Raw genomic sequence first — 20220 nt, forward strand, 5'->3', positions numbered from 1 at the left:
CTGATGTTATGGACGTTATAGTGAGGTCATTGTCATAGTCATCGCGGAGGGGCTGGTAGGAGCAGAGAGCAGATAACCTTCGGTGTAGTCAGCTCGAAGAGGCTCTTGCCAGTTTGACAGTTGCTTTTCGGCTTCAAGTGGCACTCTTGACAGCTTCAACGGCCTCCACCTGTGAGTCCCTCTGGAGGCCATGCCAAATCCATGTGCCGCTGCTTCCCATTATCCATTCTCCCACAATCAAGAAGAAAATTGAAAAAAAAAAAAAAAAAGGGGAGAAATGTCTACGAACAATGAAACCGAGTAGTGAAGAATGAGCCGCTGCGATGCTATCGTCGCACGAATCTGGGGTGCATAAAGCCATCCCAAGCAAGAGTTAGGGGTCTTGCAGTGATGTTGAACGGCAATTGCCGGCCGATTGGAGGTTCAAACTTCAAAGGATGCCTTGCCAAGAAACCAACGGCCAGGCAGCTCCAGGCCCGGCTCCAGCCGAGGCGTTTTCTCTTAGCAGTGGATCAGTCTTGCCGGGTTTTGCCAGCCGGCACCCCTCAGCTCCCGTCTCCAAGCGGGGACCTTATCGATAAGCGGCTGGCATGGCGGGAAATCCAGTTGGCCGCCGCGGTTAGTCACCGTCATCGATTGTGGGTAAGGCGACTGCAGTGCTGTGTGCATCTTCCAACAGCAGGGGCATCAATTGATTTGGATGACTCTTCGACCGCTAGACGACAGTATCCTGACGCCCGCATATGCCATACCTTACTTACCTTGGGTACATACTACCTTGGCTTCCATTCGGGTTCGACTCAGACGGCGAGAAGAACATCACCGAAACTTCGCTTCTACTTCAAGGCATACAAGAAGGCACACTCTTCAGCCTTTTCTTTGCCATTACTACCTATCGATCCATACTCCATTCGTTCTGTTCTTACATCAGGTTTAGTTTTGCATCTGACATATACTCCATCTACTTGTGTCTTTGAAGCTCTTTACTTACGTACCTACTTATCGTTGTCTGACCAGAATAACGTCTCACCGTTTACTGGTACCTCTGTCTCCCACGTCCCTACAAACTAATATCAGCTTGAATACCTACTGCCTTTCGTCCCAACTGTTTCTGGCCCAATGATTCTTAGGATATATTCCATAGCTTACTTGTGATCTTTTCAACACTTGGTTCTTGACCCCTCTTGTCGCTCACCTCCCGACCGCAGCCATGGCATCAAAACAGGCACCGCACGAACGACGAAAAGGCGAAGCTGCCCTTAGCGACTTTGCCGAGTACGTCGAGAGACAGCAAGCATTGCGCTACCCAAACAAGGCTGCCCAGAGCCAGACTGCGACAACATCAGCAGCGACAGGCCCAAGCTCAACATTATCCTCAAAAATCGCCCCCGAAGTCGAACATCATGCTGAGCTCGACGACATCCTCGACAGCCTCAACCTCTCCGAGCCCGGTCCGCGAATAAGACTCCGCGACCTTCTGCTGTCCGCCCCTGACGATGACGCCTCCCTCCAGAAACTCGCCGACATCGTCGGTGAGCGGTTGGACGAAGGACACGGCGAATCCGTCTTCGACATCGGCTTCGAGAACCATGGCGAGAGCCTAAAGTTGACCAAGGAGGATTGGGAGGTGGCATACAAGAGGTTATCGCAGGCCGCAGCCCAGATTGATGCTGACTGCCAGCTGCTACTAACCAAGAATTTGGGCGGCGATCTCGACGGTACCCCAACCCGCGATGGCGACGTGAGCGGCAAGGTGATGATCCGTCGACGCCCGTCCGCAGCCGAGGAGGTTATCGAAACGCGAATAGCAGTCGTGGGCAATGTCGACGCTGGCAAATCCTCGATGCTGGGTGTTCTGGTCAAGGGCGACTTGGACGACGGTCGCGGTCGCGCACGCGTGAATCTTTTCCGACACAAGCACGAGATTGAGACCGGTCGTACGTCTTCCGTCGGCATGGAAATCATGGGCTTCGACTCGCACGGTCAGACCATTCTTTCCGACACCCCCGGTCGCAAGCTCTCGTGGGAGGAAATAGGCAAGCGCAGTGCAAAAGTAATCACTTTTACCGATCTTGCTGGGCATGAACGGTATCTAAGGACGACCGTCTTCGGCTTGTTGTCATCGTCGCCAAATTACTGCCTGCTAATGGTAGCGGCCAACAACGGGCTAATAGGCATGTCCAAAGAGCATCTTGGTATTGCTTTGGCGCTGAACGTGCCAATAATGGTGGTCATTACCAAGATCGACATCTGCCCGCCTAACATCCTGGAACAGACCATCACCCAGATCACCCGCATCTTGAAGTCTCCTGGTGCGAGGAAGATCCCCATTTTCATCAAGAACCATGAGGAATGCATCAACACGGCCACTCAGTTCGTCTCCCAGCGCATCTGCCCCATCTTCCAGGTCAGCAATGTAACAGGCGAGAACTTGAGCTTGGTCCGTTCGTTCCTCAACATCTTGCCGCACCATGGACGGTACGACGCCGACGCGCCTTTCGAGTTTCATGTCAATGACACTTTTAGCGTCCCCCACGTCGGCACGGTCGTCTCGGGAATCGTCAAGTCGGGGGTCATCCATGCGGGTGATGAGGTTTACCTGGGGCCGGATGGCTTGGGCAAGTTCACGACCACGGCCATCAGGTCGATTGAGCGGAAGAGGATAGGCGTCCCGGCGGCGAGCGCGGGACAGTCAGCCAGCTTCGCGTTGAAGAGGGTCAAGAGAAAGGACGTTCGTAAGGGAATGGTGGTGCTCTCCAAGACTGAAAGTGGACCGCCGAAGGTGTATCGGGAGTTCATTGCTGAAGGTAAGTAAACACAGCGCTTCCTTTTGTCTTTACTTTCCTCTGCCCCTTGGTGCCATTCAAAAAATTCTGTATGTATCCTAACGTGCACTAGTCCTCATCCTCTCCCACGCAACCACCATCAAAACCAAATACCAGGCCATGCTTCATGTCGGCCCCGTCTCCCAGACATGCGCCATCATCGACGTTGATCGTCCGTTTATCAGGACCGGCGATCGGGCTACCGTCGCGTTTCGGTTTGTCCAGAGACCCGAATACCTAGTCCCGGGAGACAGACTTCTCTTCAGAGAAGGCAGAACCAAGGGGTTGGGTATCGTCAAGAGTGTGGGGTATGATCCTGAACGGCCGTTGGGCGGGGTTAATGTAGGTGAAGGGGGTGATAAGGTGGCTGCGGGCGTTGAAGATGTCAAACATGAGGGTGGCGGTAACGAGGTGAAGGTTGGTGCTTAGTGACCTGGCACCTGGTGCTGATTTGGCGTTGGGCAGATGATGTTGTGATGACCCAAGTTGGGGGCCGCGTTACCTTTTTTTCTTTATACTTTCTTTGATGCATGGCCTCATCTCCTCGTTTTGATGGCTCATATACGGAGCGGCGCAGTCAGGGCACAGTACAGAACTAGTGGTGACCCACTACTTGCAGATATTCAAGTAGTAGTAGGAGTAGTAGTAGTAGTAGTATCATGGACGATATGGCTTTTGTATGTGTCGGTGGAAGATGAGTGACCTACAGGTATTCTCAAATGAACATATGAAAATTCTTGAGCAACGTACTGTATTCTTTGTACGAGCGATCCTTTTCAGCCTCCTCAGGAGGAAGGAGATTGCCTGGCTATCAATGCTCCATGGCCGGGAATAACAATGGTATATCTGTGCCGTGATCTATCTTTCGGCTCTAACGACAAACGATGAACGTGATGTGATGACGGTGATAGTCACATCTCAAGCCAACTTCTCTCCTTGTATCTCTCTCCTATCCTCTTCCCGAAGCTTGGTTACCGGTTTCCTTTGTAAGCGCCGCCCCTCTCGACCTTGAGGTAGCCACCACCTAGGTAGGTAGGCTTAGCGACGACCCATGTCCAACTCCCACTGAGACAAACCTTCGGCTGCTGACTGTCCAGAACCCTCCGCCGTTGCCGTTTCCTTTCCCTTCTCTTCCAAATGCTCCTCCTCTTCCCTATCTACCCCCTCCCAAAACTGCGCCTCATCCGCCACGTGCAATAAGTTCCACCTGCCGATGGGCAACCGGTCCTGGCCAAGCGGGCCACCGGAGAAGGGTTTGATGCCGTAGCGGTGGCGGAAATCGTGCTCGTCAACTGGTCGCTCCACATACACGGCCTCTTCTCAAGAACGGGTAAAGGGCGAGATGAGCACGACGGAATCGCCGCGAACGAAGAGCATTTCGGACTTGCGGGAGATGGTCTGCCTTTTTGTTAGTATATGAGAGTGACGGAAAGGGAAAGCAAAAAAGACAAACGAGGTATGAGAAGGAAAGGGGAAGGAGGGTGGGTATAATGGGAAAGGGGTGAGAGGTGGTTTGACGAGAGAGTGGCGGTGGGTAAGTGAAAAGATGGCATACCTTCAGGTCATCCTCCTCGGTATCTTCATCATCCACGACGTAAATGGTCTCTTCGACTTCCCCGAGGACAAGGTTGCAATGGGAGTCGTAGGCCTACATCACAGTATCCGAGTTAGCAATGAGTTCGGGTGGTGGTGAGTGAGGCGTAACGGGAAAGATGTGACGACTGAAAAGGGGATATGTAAACATAAGAGTGGACTTACGTGCAGACGGCCCTTGAGCTCCCGATCACCTCTCAGCTTGACGCAGACAACCTCGTCAAGCAAAAGGCGGACGAGGTCCATGGGCTCGGAAACAGAGCCGGCATCTTCTACTGCGTCGGCCATTTTGTGTGATGTGTGATATCAAAAGAGCCAAAAATAAATAACGAGTGAAGAGAGAGAAAAAAAAATGAAGTTGGCGTTGTGTTCCTGTTGTTGATGGCGGGGACCTCAGCTGCAGCGCCCTGGAACGATGATGAGTGAGTCCAGTGCCAGTGACGGACGGCGGGGGGTTTCCATGCCTGCCCGATTGGAAGCGCTCGCTTCGGTGCGAATTGAGGTCAGTGCCAGCTGGTCGCATGCCAAGAGCAACTGAAGCAGCCCGACGCACTGACCGCTTCCGAAGTGGAAGCTTGACCGGTTCTTAAACGCTTATGCCAGAGCTTCGGCTGGGCAAGGTCTTGGCAGGAACAGGCGCCCAAAGTGACAACAGGCCTTCCCCGGATTTGCAAAGGCGGGCATCGCGAGATCCATCGCACTTCTCCTCTTTGAGTTAGCGGGGTTGACTTACACCTCGACTTCAGTTAGTACCTAGGCACGCCCACCAGGGCACTCAGCTCCCCTTCAACACCACGGCCGAGCTTCAATTGCGGACGAAAGTCGCCAATGGGGGTGGTGTACAACGCCGTCAACCCCAATTTGCAACCCAATGGCTGCCCTTCTCTCCTGTCGTGGGGTTCGAGTTCCTTCTCCGAAATCTCGACGACTAGCCTCCGCCGTCAACAAGCTCCAGAAGCTCCCCCATTCTACGACCCAAACAGCAAAACCCATCTCAGCAATTCCATACCCAGGCAACTTTGCCCACCATGGATTCGGTCACCAACTTGACGGACCTCGACAGCCCCTCGAGCAAGATGAGCTCCTCCTCCTCCGAACCCTTCTCGCAAGACCCGTCGTCGCAAAGAAGCCACCTGTGACAAAACGGTCGCCTTGGATAGACGGCTTCACCGCGGCCTTCAGACAACCCCACAAAATGCTCACTTATTTCAAGGAGAACAAACTCGAGATCCTTCAACTTCCACCAACAGCATTCAGCGAACTTCTCCGCTCCGTTGACCCCGTCGAAGCCGTTCACAAAGACCAAGATCCGTTAGGAGACATATGGGTCGACCCAGCCATGGCCGATTGGTCCCCTTTGGGGGCTCTGGTCAATAATTACGGCGTCAGAAAAAGAAACACCGACCTTTACCCCCTAGTTCACGAAGCTGCCTTTCGTCGATTCCGCTCGGGTTCTCCCCTTCTTTTGTCCGACTACAAAGTCCTGCTGCGATGCGCCGGATCGATTTCGGACCCCCTCTTGGCTCGCAAGATCTGGTTCCACATGAACGTCTCTGAAAAGATGTGGGAGCGCCAGACGGACCTGTATGCCGAATTTCTCAAGGCCCGGTTCTTGACGGAACCGTTGTATACCCAACACAACCGGCATGACTTCCGCGTCAAGCCTGTAAACCTCTTTCCCGAGCAGCGGTTTCTGCCGTACTTCACGCCTGACAACTTGTCTCAGCTGCGACAGATGAACTTTGACAAGACCAACAAGCGGCTGGACAGGTTTGGGCAGAATCCTGGCGCAGAGCACAAGGTGGATTATCTGATGAGGATGTTACGGCGGACTTCACCCGTCGATCTCGTCTTTGGCACCGCGCGAAACCGGTTACATCTACTGTCAGAAGAGTTCGTCTGCGCTGCTCTCATCGCCTACGCCAGGACAGGGGTAATGGAAGACGTACAGTCCGTTCTATACTTTAACTACAAGATTGATGTCTCTGGCTCCATCGAAACCGGCGACTTGAAGATCACCGGCGGGCGGCGAGACTTTCTGCCTGGCTCGCCCATGGCTCCTACCACCCGTCTTTTGCAGACAATCGCCACCTGTTATGGGTCGAACGGCATGATAGCCATGGCGTGCAAGATGCTCGACCACGTTTCTGCCGTGTACCGCCTTTCGATTCCCCCATCAGTCTGGTTCGAACTGCTTGAATGGGCCTACATTCACACCTCTCCTCGGGCGGCAAAAGAGTGGAAGATCGTTTCGATCCCCGGCCGCCGACTACACCGCAACGCAGTTCAACTAATCTGGGACACTATGACCTCCCCTCCTTACAACGCCACACCCGGCTTCCCGCAATACAAAATATACGTCGAATGGCTGATCAAAAACAACAAGATCGAGCGCGCCATACAAATTATGCTCGACCTCGAGCCTGTCTACCGCAAGCAAGTGGAAGAGCTACAATCCCTCTACCCCTTGCACGCTCTCGACCAAGCAGCCTTCAGCCACTCCCCAGCGCACGACACCCTCCTCTGGGAGAAAACCCTGCTCCGGAAAGACTACATCGTCCACACCTTTGCCAAGTGGTCCTCCCTCCTCTTCAAGCGCATAAAATCCCCCGTCCATCTCCCCGGTCCCAACAAACCCACGGCCAAGGTCAAGATCTTCCCCTCCCACGACATCTCCACCCGTCTGATTCCGCAACTCATCCATGCCTTCCCAGGCCTGTTGCCCGATACGATTCACTACGAGATTCCCACGGGCGTAGTGCGTTTTAAGCGCGGGGTGGGAGCGCCGCAAGGGTTCAGAGCGGAAAAGAGGTGGACCGAAGTCCGCAAGGCGGCGGTGGTGAGTATGGATTTGAGGTCAGAGACTGCGAGGGGGTTCAATAGACTGCGAGAACAGAGTTTGGACCTTCTCAAGGCGGAGAAGTTGCAGAGGGCGGCGGGCGAGACGGTGGAGACGTTGAGGCCGAGGGCGGTGAAGAGGGAGGGTTTGGAGCAGATGGTGGAGGAGATACTAGGGATGGATGAGATGGCACGGAGGGAGAAGGAAGAGGAACAAAGGCAGATGGAGCAAGGTGTGATGGGTGAGGTAAGACGGAAGGGAAGGAGTATCGAAGAAGAAGGGAAGAGGCTGGAGAGAAAGAGGGCAGAGATGGTGTTGAGGTTGTTGACGTAGGTGGTTTTGAGGTTGGACGGGCTGTGTCCGAGGCTGAACAGCAAGGGCGCATGGGCTGGTTGCAGTATTGGTATTTTCTCTTGGCTGTGGTGGATTTGGAGGGGGATTACGACTTGATGAGGAAAAGTGTTTTGCCAATATAGATACCCGAAGAGCGCATGTTTTTTCCAAACTGCCGACGCCCTGATGCTTTCTTTCCATAGGAGCTTCCTCCCCCGTTAACTATACTCATCTCTTCGGCTATAGCCGCCGTTTCCGATCTTTCCGTCCTAACCAACATTAGAAAGCAATCCTCATTCATCCCCATCACTCATTGAGGAATCTTAGTTGTCGGCCGTAGCTGGCTGAACAACCTCCCTGAACAAACTATTCACATACATATACCTACTCAGGCCAATCCACCCATACCTGAACCACCTCATCTGGCTCACATGTGCCTTGGTCATGGCCGCCCACGCCTTGTCCACACTCGCCCATCCCTCGCCAGGAATAAGGTTGTTCATAAACACCAAGCCGCCCGGCCTTTCGTGTTTGTCCTTTTTCGTGATACCCGCTGACCATGCCCATTCCAACAGTGTAGGAAGGGCGTCCAGGATCCCGCTATATTTGCGCGGCAGAGAGAGCGTGGGAAGTGTGTAAAGATCCACCTGCCCCTGCCCCTTTTCCTTGTTCTTCCCGGCCGTAGCAGCCAACAACTGACTCACAAACAACCTAGCGCCATGGTAGAGGGAAATGTGATTTGGATGTCCCGAGATTCCGTGCTTGTCGAAAGTGATGATGGTGTCGATTGTGGCCTTCACTTCCGCCTTTCCAGCACCTCCCTTGTTCTTGGATGATCGCGAGGCGCTGGCAGAAGCGATGTTGGTGGTCTCTTTGAGTTCGGGAGCGAAAGCCGAGGCTAGCAAGTGGGAAATGCGCTCGGGGTCCCAGGATGTAGTCATGCTATCGGGGAAAAAGGGCGAGTCGATCACAAAGACGTCGGAGGGGGAGCGGAGGCCGAGGTAAGTGCCGGAAGTGGCGAGTTCGCGCTTGCGCGTGGGACCGAGGCCTTCGGCATCGCCTGTTGTTCGGGGCTGGTTAGCAATTGTTGGTGGGAAGGCAGAAAAAGATGGGCAAAGGTCGGATGGACGGAATAGGAGCACTTACCGCTGCTCAAACACAGAATCTTGATATGGTTGCCCGTCTCCGGCCTCGTGAGCGCCAGCACGGTCGGCGCAAAGAACATGGCCTCATCGTCCGGGTGGGCAATCAGCAGGCATATGCGCTTGTTGCGCAGGACGGGGAAACGTGTGGCGACGATGGAGACGGTGTAGATGTAGAGCGAGGGGATCACCACGGCGGCCAGGCTGAGGGCTGTTAGCCAGTTCATGGCGGCGCTGGCTGTTGTTGGCGACCGGGACTTGGTTGGACTCGGATGATGGCCGGAAGAAGTTGGGGTCGTAGCGTCATGACGCGGTGGTGAGTGGTGGCAGCGGGTGATCCCCTGAAGCTTGGGCGCTATTCGTGGTGTGGATGTGAGGCAAGCAGGGCGGGGATATCTTTATTTTATCGAGGTCCCGCTCGGGCCCGTTTCCACTTGGGAGATGGCGGGCCCGGGCCCGGGTCAGTTATGTACAATGGATACTATCAGGTGCCTGTACTGTTCTCCAGCACAAGTGGACGTTAACGGACTTCTCTATATACTTACAGCAGCTGGGCGGGTTAAGAATCCGGGTAGGGTGTTAGTATCTTTCGCGGGCGCTCTCCACGTAAAAGGTTCTCGCACTACCAGTCTGCTAACGCACGGACTGAAACCAGGGTTTTCGCCCGCAAAAGAATTATTAGTACTATTTAAATTTCACGCTTTTTCTATTAGTACATTCCTATACACCTATTTTTCGCGCCTTCGTATACTTTTCGTATAATTAATCAATAATATTAACAGCCAAACCTCCGATATACCTCCTCGATATTCCCGTACAATTATTACAAACCCTATAAATCCTCCTTCGTATACTAAAGGGAGGTTATAAAGAGTTGTAAATAACTCCCAAACTTTATATTATACTACTTACTACGAGAATAAATCTATTTCAACCTTCTATTTTAGTACCCGTAATACGCCTTATAGAATATACGTTCTATATACCGATATTGTAAGGACTTTATATATATAGTAGCAGACCGAGCGGTAAAAAGTTCAAGTAAAAGCGGACCGAGCAGCAGTAGTATAAGGAATACCCAATTTAATTGTAGTAAATGTATAGGGGTTATAGCGAAGGGAACCAAATATTTGGATCCCTCTTAATAGTATTTAAGCCACCCCTTACGCCGATTTAGGCCCTATAAACGTTATATATAAATCTTACAGTACGAAATATTAATTAAATAAACGGTTTACTATCCGTATACCCCTTTTTCGGCTATTAAATTCCTACTAACCCCTAATAAGGGCACTTCTATAAAAAATCCCAAATTTAGTAGCTACTATATATAGGAAGATATTAATTTAGAACTATAGAAACCGCTACCTACTTTCTTATATTCGTTACTAAAAGGTAACAATCAACAGGCCTAAAACTTCTAAAATAAACTACGGCACTATAATAATACCTTTACTTTTATATTTATACAATATACTAAGAAACCGTACAATAGTAGTAACAGGCCTAAAGACTTCTAAATATAAGGCGCTTTATACTACTATTATAGTCCTTTACAATCTAGACCGGGCTAATTTCCTAAATATACCTAATTATATATCTATAACCTAATAATCCTGGATACTACGTAAATTCAAATTAGCTATCGCTTACAAGCCTTTACGGACTTAAATTTTAAATTCGTAGCGGATTTTACCTCTTTTCTATATTATAACAATCTATACGTAGAATAGTATAATACTATTAAAGAGCGTTTAAATATTTATTAGATAAATAACGTTTAAATTGAAATAAATATATAAATATATTTATAGTTAGTAGTTTAGTAAGGTATTAATTGGAGGCGTAAAAACCTTCCTATAATTAATAAAATAATTATAATCCTCCCTAATATATTTAATAAATAGGATAGGGTACGGGAGGACGGTACAATTAGCTCCGTACGGTTTATTATATTTAATAAACGTAGTTCTAACCGGTTTTAATACATTCTAGTAACCTATAGTATATACTTTCCTTTAGTATACCCATTAATATTTCCTTATAGGGACTACGGCTTCCACTTTATACTAAGAAAGACGGTTTACAATCTACGTAAAGACCTTCGAATAAAGTGGAATAAGTAGTATCGGTACTGTTTATTCCCGCGCATAGGCTAAGAGGATATCCCCTTTCTATTTAAATATTTATTTTAGTAATAGTTAATAAACGTATATACTGTAAACGATTAGAATAAATTAGATTGGTTCCGGTACTACTAGACTAAAATCCGAGTAGAATTGTACCAATATTTAACAGATTAGATTTATATTGTAGATACCTAAGAAATTGATAGCCGTACTACCTCAAATATCGGCCAGAGAGTTATCCTTCCCGCAAATTATACTAATAATACCTATTACTAAACCAAATATTATTAGAACTCTATAATTATTACCCATAAATTTAATAAACTAACGTTCTTTATTATAATAACTATAAACTTATACTAGCCGGAAGTATAAATTAAACTGAATAGTCTCAATTATATAGAGCGCCCGGATATTGTAAGCCGAATATTCAATTTGAAGGCGAACGCACTGATAAAGGAAATAAAGGACGGTCTTTTCAATATATATACAAGTATTATATAGACTTTAGAATTCTAGAAACGTAGCCTTCTATATTAGTATATATTGGTATTCTTGGATATAAAGTCCTAGTAGGCTTATTTAAAATTGTAAGTAATAGATTACATTATCCGAATAGAATTTCTACTACCTAAGGAAGACCCGGACGGGCGGCTTATAGAACTACTAAAGACCTTTATAATTTACAATCTTTATAGTACGGATAACCTAAATACTTTGTATATAGTTACGAGTAAGAAAGATAGGAGAGGTATCCCGTAGTATAGAAAGCGCTACCCTAAGCCGTATACTAAGTAAACTACTATTAAATATACCGGTTACCTTTCTTATAAACGCCGCAATAATAGTATTTACATTATAAAAAGGTCTAATAGCCGGGATATTCCTATATACAATAATATAATTATACTATATAATCCGTACTTAATTTTAAAGTATTAGTATTATATTAATATAGAGGTTTGCTCTACTATAGATACCGTAAAGTATATCTATAAATATATTTACAAAAGTACTAATCGGACTACTCTAGAGCTTGCGGAGCCGAATAAAGTGAAATAGTATATATTTATATAATATATTAATCCTATAAAAGCACTTATATATATTATAGAATAATTATTATACGAGGAATATCCAACCGTTATACTACTCCTTATCTACTTAAAAGATAATCCGATTATTACTTTATATACTAGCTTAAATCTAAATCAAATAGCCTAATGGGCCAAGCGGGCCGTACAAACTATATTTAAATCCTTCTTTAAATATAATATAGTACATCCTAACGGCCTGAATCGTAACGTTCTATATATAGATTTCCCCTCTAAGTACGTTTAGAAGGAGGATATTCGTATATAGCGGCTACGTTAAAAGGGTATTACTATCGGCTAGATTTATTATATCCCTCCTATTACTAGCGAACAGTATTTCTTATATTTACTATTAATAAACGTACCCGGGCCTTACTCCTTTTAGAACTTATATACTATAAATAGTATAATATATAATACCTTTAGGGAGGCTTATTTAAAGTAAAGGTTCTTAGAGGATGATTCTCGGTAGGAAGTATTATTCGAAGAAGCGGGTATATAGTAGACTAGGCAGTAATTACGGTATTTATTCGTTATATATTTAATAAATAGTAATTCTATAACGGATCCAAAAGCTATTTAGGATAAATTTGTAGACCTTTTCTATAATAATTTACCCCGTAGAGTTATAAGAATAGTAAACATCCTACCCGATTTAAAGAACCTATATATCGATTACAATTTATACCTTATTAGTTAATACCTTACTTAATTAAATAAATCTCTTTCTAATTTAGGTCTCCCTAAGCTAATATTTGTATAGGAGCAAATAGATAGAAACTCCCTTTTACAGCAAGAATTATAATACAATTCGAATAAATAATAAATACTTTCTAATAACGTTCAATCCAAGTTTAATACTAAGTAGGCCGTAGTCTTTAACAAAATTATTATTATTATAGAGAATACCCCTAAAAGTATACTTTTCTTTATATAGGGACCGGGAGGCACTAGAAAAACGTTCTTATACCGTAGATTATATATATACTTTTATACTTAAAATAAAGTAATACTATACGTAGCGTTTTCAGGCATTACAATATTCTTACTTAACGGCGGGCGGACTGTATACTCCCAATTCAAAATCCTTCTAAATATTTCCACCCCGCAAGTATATAATATTAAGAAGAATACCAACCTACACTAGTTACTACAACGGACTTCCTTAATTATTTAGAACGAAGTTCCTATATAAGACCGGGGGTGTATAGAAGCCGTTGATCGTACTTTACAAAACCTTCTAAAACGTAAGGGTATCCAATTCGGTAGCATTCCGGCTATTTTTAGTAAGGACTTTATACAAATTCTGCCTATAAAGAAGCAGGGCACACATTCAAAAGTAGTTTCTCTCTATTTAAAATACTCTCCAATCTAGTAAAATATTAAAGTCTTGTACCTTATAGAGAATATATATATTTAAAGGGCTACTATTTAAACCCGTATATTTATATAATAATTATAAGATCTATTTTATAACTCTACTTACTATAAATCCAAATAAACTCAACCGTTCCTAACTACGTTCGTTACTACTATAGAAGAAGACTTTCTAGCCCGGATTTACCCTACTTCCCTTCTTACTACTATACTTATAAATAATACTATCTTTACTAACAAGGCCGTTCTTTATACCCGTAATAATTCTATTAAGGAAGTAAATAAATAGATTCTATCCTATATATAAGGCGAAAATATAAACTATAACTCTATAAACTCTATTAATATACCGGAAGACAATACCCGGGACTTACAATTTACTCTAGAATATCTACAAACTTTAAATTTTCCAGGATACCCTCCCAATAAATTAACTTTAAAGAAGGGTATACCTATCTTACTCTTATACAATTTATACCCCGAAAGCAGTATATACAACAGCACCAGATTAGTAATTATCAAACTAAGTAAATATATAATCGAAGGAAAAATTTTAGGTAGTTCCTTTACAAGCGAATTACAGATAATTCCTTATATTTTATTAATAACGGATAAAGAATAGGCTTTTCGGTTAAAACGTATACAATTTCCAATATAACTCTACTTTTCTATAACTATTAATAAGAATCAAGGGCAATCCTTTCACTATATTAACATTAACTTATAGGATTATATCTTTAATTATAGGTAATTATATGTAACTATAAATAAGGTTACTATACTATAGAACGTTTCTATACTTTTACGGAGGATTAAATAGGAGGAGGATAGATTTTTACGTAATATAATCTAGCCGGAAGCATTAATTTAAAACCAGTATATATTATACTTTCTATCTTTTCTTACTCTTACACTCTACCTATACCCTCCTTACTTCTTACTTTATATCTATACCTATACCCATTCTTACTTTATATCCATACCCATACCTATTCTTTACCTTATACCCAGCCTTATATACTTTCTTATTATTACCTATATATATACTCTTATACTCTTATATAGATATTTAAATATATATATTATATTTACAGATTATATAGGGAAGGGAAGCAAATAATTAAAATAAGGTTAAAAAGACTCGACCAGCTAACTGTAAACTACATGAATACCTATACTTATACTATAAACCAATACCGAAAACTTATAAAACTATTTATATATTGTATTCTCATTCTAATTAAAAACACTCTTACTTTCTCTTTTCATCTATAGCCACTCTATAAGCAGTAGACATAACCGCAAACTAATTAACTATACGCTCTAATTCAAAACTTAATATATTCGGAATCGGAGGGAGGTCGGACGGGGGGGTAGCTAGAGCCGAAAAAACGTTATAGGGAGCGTTACTATAGTAAAAATATATATTAATTATATTCTAAATAACGAAAGGGTAGTATACATATACAATTAAAGTTATATTTTGGAGGTAGCTAGGGTGGAATTAGCTTTATATTTAGCCTTCGAATTAACTATTTTTACGTACCTTCTTTAATATAGTAGGGGATTCTATAAACTTAATATTATATTTATTACAAGTACGAGCAGTAGTATTTACAGTAGTGGACAGGGTATGCGCATTATTTATAGTCTATCCCTTATAGTTTAGGTACTAAATACTACCTATATTCAAATAGCAATTATTATACGCCCCTTTTGAAATACTAGGCACCGAGCAATAGACCTTAAAAATATTATAATTAATATAAGTAATATAATTAACGGCATTACCTACTACCGAAAGGAGCTATGCTTCTATATATATAGGCCGAAAGTTACTAAATTCCTTCTTCTAAATATTATTACCCGCACTAACTTTGAACTAAATATTACGGAGGGGCTACGGAACTATTAATTAGTAAAAACAAATACCGAAAGTGTCAGGAGGCTAAGAGCTCGTGCACAGAAGCACCTCAGCGGCTGCTGCTCCCCTTCGTCAACCGACGCGTAGGATTACTAATAATAATGCCTATATCGGGTCGGACTTGCGGGAAGGATAATTTAGTACTGCGCCGAGGCGCTAGATTAGTACGAGGCTCTATAACGCTCGTTAGCGGATAAATAAAGTTTGTATAAGTATAAAAGAGGTTTAATGGAGCGTAATTTATTATAATTGGTAACTATCAATATATTTTTAGATTAACCCCTAATTTACCGTCCCCTACGTATAGCTACGACCGTAGTTACTTCAACCTACCTTTCGCTTATATTCCTAATAAATTAATAGTTCTTCCTCCGGGAGTTGAGCCGATACTATTAAGATATATATATATAGCGGCTAGTTTATTTTTCGTACTACTGAAGCTACTCCTTATTCCTTTCGTACTACTACCCCTGTAGTTACTATAATTAAAATAACCTAACTTCCTCCGCTTTTATTATAATAACGCCAGCCTACTGTAGAATCTATTAAAGAAAATAGTAATAAAAATTACCCTTCTACGCCGCTCTAAGCTCCCTATTCGTACCCCTAAGCCTCGGAAGCTAATGAATTCGCACGTAAGTAGTAATTATTCGAATTTTAGTTCGCTATAATTAAACTCCTCCTTAATTACTTCCCCTTATATATATCCTAATAAGAATAGTTTACTTTCGTCGGCCTCGCTAAATAAAATTTAATAGGAAATTACCTTCCTATCCCCGCCGGGTTCTATTATTAGGACTACCTCTTTTATAATTAAATTTATATTTCTACTATAATTTCCTTTACTACCCCTTCGTTAACGGCCGTTGCTATAATTACTCTTTTACTAGCCGCAACTATACTAGTCTACACTAAATACCGTCCCAAATATAATATTATTAAATTTACTAGCGAAAACTTCTTATAATTACGGAATTACCTCTATAATATTAATATATATTTTTAAGAATACCCTCGTACTTCCCTTTCGTTCGCTATTAATTATATTAAAAGTAATTCTAAAAATATATAAATTAAATATATATTAGTTCTCTGTAGTAAGTCCGGGTATAATACTATTTATAATACGCTTATATAGAGCAACCTCTGTACTTTCTTAGAAACTGAATATAATAGTAATACTTAAGCTATTAAATAATCCGCTCTCAATAAATTCGAATATATATAGTAAAGTACTTCGGAAATTGTTTATAATTTTTATAACCGTTATTATATTGAAGAATTTAATTTATTATACGATTAACTGGAGTATATTCGGATTATTACTTAAGTTAACCGGTTGTACCCCCTTTTTAAATAAAGCGTCCTTTTAATAGTTAGTATTAATATAATAAATAAAGTAATAGCGTACGTAGAATGGTTGGAAGGTTTAAAGAATATTAAACTATTTATATTGTATTATTAAAATTAAATATTTTTAAAATATACTCCGTTATCTTCTTCGTCTTTATACCCTCCTACTTCCTCTTCGAATACTCCTTCTTAATTGTCCTATAGTAATAACCCCTCCGATTTTCCCCGTCGCCCCCCTACCACTTTCTAAATAAACCCTAATCTTATTTATTCCCTTTATTATTAAAAAGGCTATACGTATAACTAATATATTTAACCGAAATTACCGAATACCTACTATAAATATAGTATAATGGACTATTTTGTAACGGTATACCCGAACCGAACTTATTATAATTATAATTAAATTAGTTATTTAATACAAAATTACCCTATCCTTACAAATACCCCTTTATACGGAGCGAATATTAAACCAATTGTAATTAAAGTAGCGGCTGCAACTACTTAAAATAATATAAATAAATTATAGATATATTTAGAAATGAGGTTATTAGTAAGGATTTATAGAAATTAGTAAAGTATACGAGGGTTAATAAATTTGGGCGTAGAATTAAACTTAATTAATAAATATCTACTCCCGTTAGATATAAAAATTAATTTAATACCCTATTATTTTATTAATTTCTCCCTTCGGCCTATTCCTATATATAATACAACTACCTATTTTATTAAAATACGTAACTCCTATAGTATTAAACGGATAAAGCGAATTACTTTTACTATAGTTAAATTTCTAATTGTAGAAATTATTTTTAGTTACCCTTAACTTTATAAATAAAACCTTAATATTAATTAATAGCGACGGTTATTTTAATTTTATATTAAGGCCGGTAATTTTATATTAAGTATAGTATTGGCGAAGGAAGTATACGATGCTGCAACCGTCTTAATAGAGCCTTAGTAAAATTTAATTCTATTATTAGACCCTTAGGAAATAGTAAGGGTAGAGGAAGGTTTCTGCCCTCCTACGTATACGAATATCCTATTCGAAATCCCCTCTTCCTTAGTGTTAAAGTTTATAATCCTACCTATTATAATAGAGTTTACCGAATTACTTCTAATTTCTACCCCCCCGGTAAAGGTTTTTCGAATAGTATTTAATAGTATTTACTCCGCCCTAGTACCCCTTACGGAACTAGCGCTACCATAACCCCTAAAGTTACTAAAGGAAATAAAAAGTAAGCTTACCGTCCCTAAATTAATTATTCTATTAGAATACGAAGAATTCTAATTAGTATTTAAAATTTCAGCTACACCCCTATTCCAATATAATTAATTAGAGTATTATATTAATTTAATCGAAGGGGAATTAGTACTTTAAGGATTAATTTATATACTAAATATTAAAGAATTAAAAGTATTATATAAGTAATTAGTAGAAATACTCTAGAAAAAATAGATTTATCCCTTTATTAACTTAGCGAGCGCTCTTATTATCTTTATTCCGAAGAAAGGTAGAAAATTAAAGCTCTATATTAATTTTAGGGCGCTAAATAAAGTTACGAAGAAAAATCGGACAGTATTACCCTTTATTTAAGAAATTCTTAATTGGTTATTATTAGCTAAAGTCTTTATAAAATTAGATTTAAAGGACGTGTACTATTGAATTCGGATTCGAGAGGGAGACGAAGAGAAGACGGCGTTTCGTACGAAGTACGGGTACTATAAATTCTTAATTATATTAATAAGATTAGTAAATACGCTAGTAATATTTTAAGCGTATATTAATAATATATTAGCAGGGTTAATAAATATAATATATATTACTTACCTTAATAATATCTTAATTTATAGTAAGAATGAAAAAGACTATATTAATTATATTAAGGAAGTCCTTCAACGATTGTAAAATTGTAACCTCTACGTAAACCTAAGTAAGTACGAATTTTATATAAAGCGGGTATTGTTCTTAAAATATATTATCTCCCTAAAAAGCGTATTAATAAATTTAGAGAGGGTAGTAGTAATTATAGAATAGGAAGTTCCAGCGAGCATTTATAATATCTAAATCTTCTTAAGGTTTATAGGGTTCTATTAATACTTTGTAATATTATACTTCAAAATAACTATATTCCTAATAGAATTATTAAAGGGGGATAAATAAAGGCTATTTAAACTTATAGCGGAAGTAGAAGAAATATTCGAAGAATTTAAAAAACTATTCTAAAAAACTCCTATATTGCACTACTTCGACCCGGTATTATAAATCTAAATAGAAATGGACGTATCGGACTTCGCAATTGGAGCGGTTTTTATATAATTGTATAGTAATAAGTAGTACCTAGTAGCTTTCTTTTCGAAGAAGAAATTATTAAAGGAAACTAAGTATAAGGTTGGGAATAGAGAATTATTAGTAGTTATAGGAGTATTAAAGGTATAAAGGCAATACTTATTATATATAAATAAACTGTTCCTAATAATTATAAATTATTTAAACCTATAATATTTTTAAAATAAGGAACGGGCGAACATAAAGTAAAATTGGTAAATATTAAAATTAGTAATATATAACTTTAAGATTGAATATTATTTAAGAAAATTAAATCCGGCGGATAGGCTATTAAGGAAATTGTAATTGCGAAGGGGAGAATTAGAGGTAGGGGGCGACTACCTATTAATAAAAGTTATTAAAAGGAATAAAGAAAAAGGTTGGGCAATAAAGGAAAGTTGGGTATTAAGGGTATTAATAAAATAAATAATTTTAGTTGGAAAGGAGGCTTAGAAAACGGCGGTAGAAGAGAAGGAATAGTAATAGGATATAAGCGAAATAGAAGAGGGTTAAACGTTAGAGGACGAAAGAATTGAATTGTAGGAAGAAAAGTAGAATTTATAGGAGGAGGACGAATTAAATAGGGAAAAAAGGAAGCGAAAGGAAATTAAGGGCGATAGTAGAGAGGATAGAATAATAAGGAAGAGGGTAAAGTTCGTAAACGAGGTTGCTATTAAATTAAGGAGGGAAAATGAAAGTATTATTATAAAAAATATTAATAGGTATATAATAGTAGCAAAGGTACGGAAGGACGAAGAATAATTACTATTATTAAAATAGTAATTATTAGAAGCGTAGAAAAAAGATTTATTTATTATTGAGGAAGTATAAAAGAATAGTAAAGGGGGGAGATAAATAAAGAATTAGAAGATAGGGGAAGATGGAACGCTATAATATTAATATTAAATTTACGTCCCGGAACGGATATAAACCGAACTATTCTATATTTACTATAATATAGTAATAACCGAATACCTAAATTAAAAGAAGATATTAAAGTATATTAATTAATTCTATTATTAGCCTACTATTATAATTAATATTAAATCCTACGTCCGCGAATATTTAACGTACTAAAAAATTAAATTTTATAACTACTAATTATATAAGCTATTAAGGTTATTATTTATTCCTACTATCCCTTAGTAAAATATTTCGTATAATTTTATTACTGGAATATTAAAATTATTCGATTCTATATTTAATTAGACTTATAACGTAATTTTCGTTATTATCGACCGCTTTACTAAGTATACTTTATATATTCTTATATAAAAAATAA

At 40.8% G+C, this 20220-nt stretch overlaps 4 protein-coding genes across 4 annotated transcripts; 2 read left to right on the forward strand and 2 right to left on the reverse strand.

Annotated features, from left to right (window-relative positions):
* The first annotated feature begins 646 nt into the window (after positions 1 to 646).
* Positions 647 to 3567, forward strand: NCU09513 (GTP-binding protein 1). Its single transcript, XM_953415.2, has 2 exons — positions 647 to 2807; positions 2899 to 3567. Exons 1-2 carry the CDS (start codon positions 1211 to 1213, stop codon positions 3252 to 3254), a joined length of 1953 nt encoding a protein of 650 aa, XP_958508.1. The 5' UTR covers positions 647 to 1210; the 3' UTR covers positions 3255 to 3567.
* On the reverse strand, positions 3560 to 4870 carry NCU09512 (U6 small nuclear ribonucleoprotein). The gene is made up of 3 exons (XM_953414.2): positions 4584 to 4870; positions 4381 to 4473; positions 3560 to 4223 (listed from the first exon to the last, which is right to left on the reverse strand). Exons 1-3 carry the CDS (start codon positions 4704 to 4706, stop codon positions 4146 to 4148), a joined length of 294 nt encoding a protein of 97 aa, XP_958507.2. The 5' UTR covers positions 4707 to 4870; the 3' UTR covers positions 3560 to 4145.
* Positions 4871 to 5284: 414 nt separating this feature from the next.
* Positions 5285 to 7590, forward strand: NCU09511 (hypothetical protein; the record flags this gene model as incomplete). Its single annotated transcript, XM_953413.2, has 1 exon — positions 5285 to 7590. The coding sequence occupies exon 1, from the start codon at positions 5290 to 5292 to the stop codon at positions 7588 to 7590; it is 2301 nt and encodes a 766-aa protein (XP_958506.2). The 5' UTR covers positions 5285 to 5289.
* Positions 7591 to 7635: 45 nt separating this feature from the next.
* Positions 7636 to 9288, reverse strand: NCU09510 (phosphatidylinositol glycan class L). The gene is made up of 2 exons (XM_953412.3): positions 8737 to 9288; positions 7636 to 8650 (listed from the first exon to the last, which is right to left on the reverse strand). The coding sequence occupies exons 1-2, from the start codon at positions 8957 to 8959 to the stop codon at positions 7914 to 7916; spliced, it is 960 nt and encodes a 319-aa protein (XP_958505.2). The 5' UTR covers positions 8960 to 9288; the 3' UTR covers positions 7636 to 7913.
* Positions 9289 to 20220: the final 10932 nt, after the last annotated feature.

Source organism: Neurospora crassa, linkage group III (assembly GCF_000182925.2).
Source record: "Neurospora crassa OR74A linkage group III, whole genome shotgun sequence".
NCBI classification, from domain to species: Eukaryota; Fungi; Ascomycota; class Sordariomycetes; order Sordariales; family Sordariaceae; genus Neurospora; species Neurospora crassa.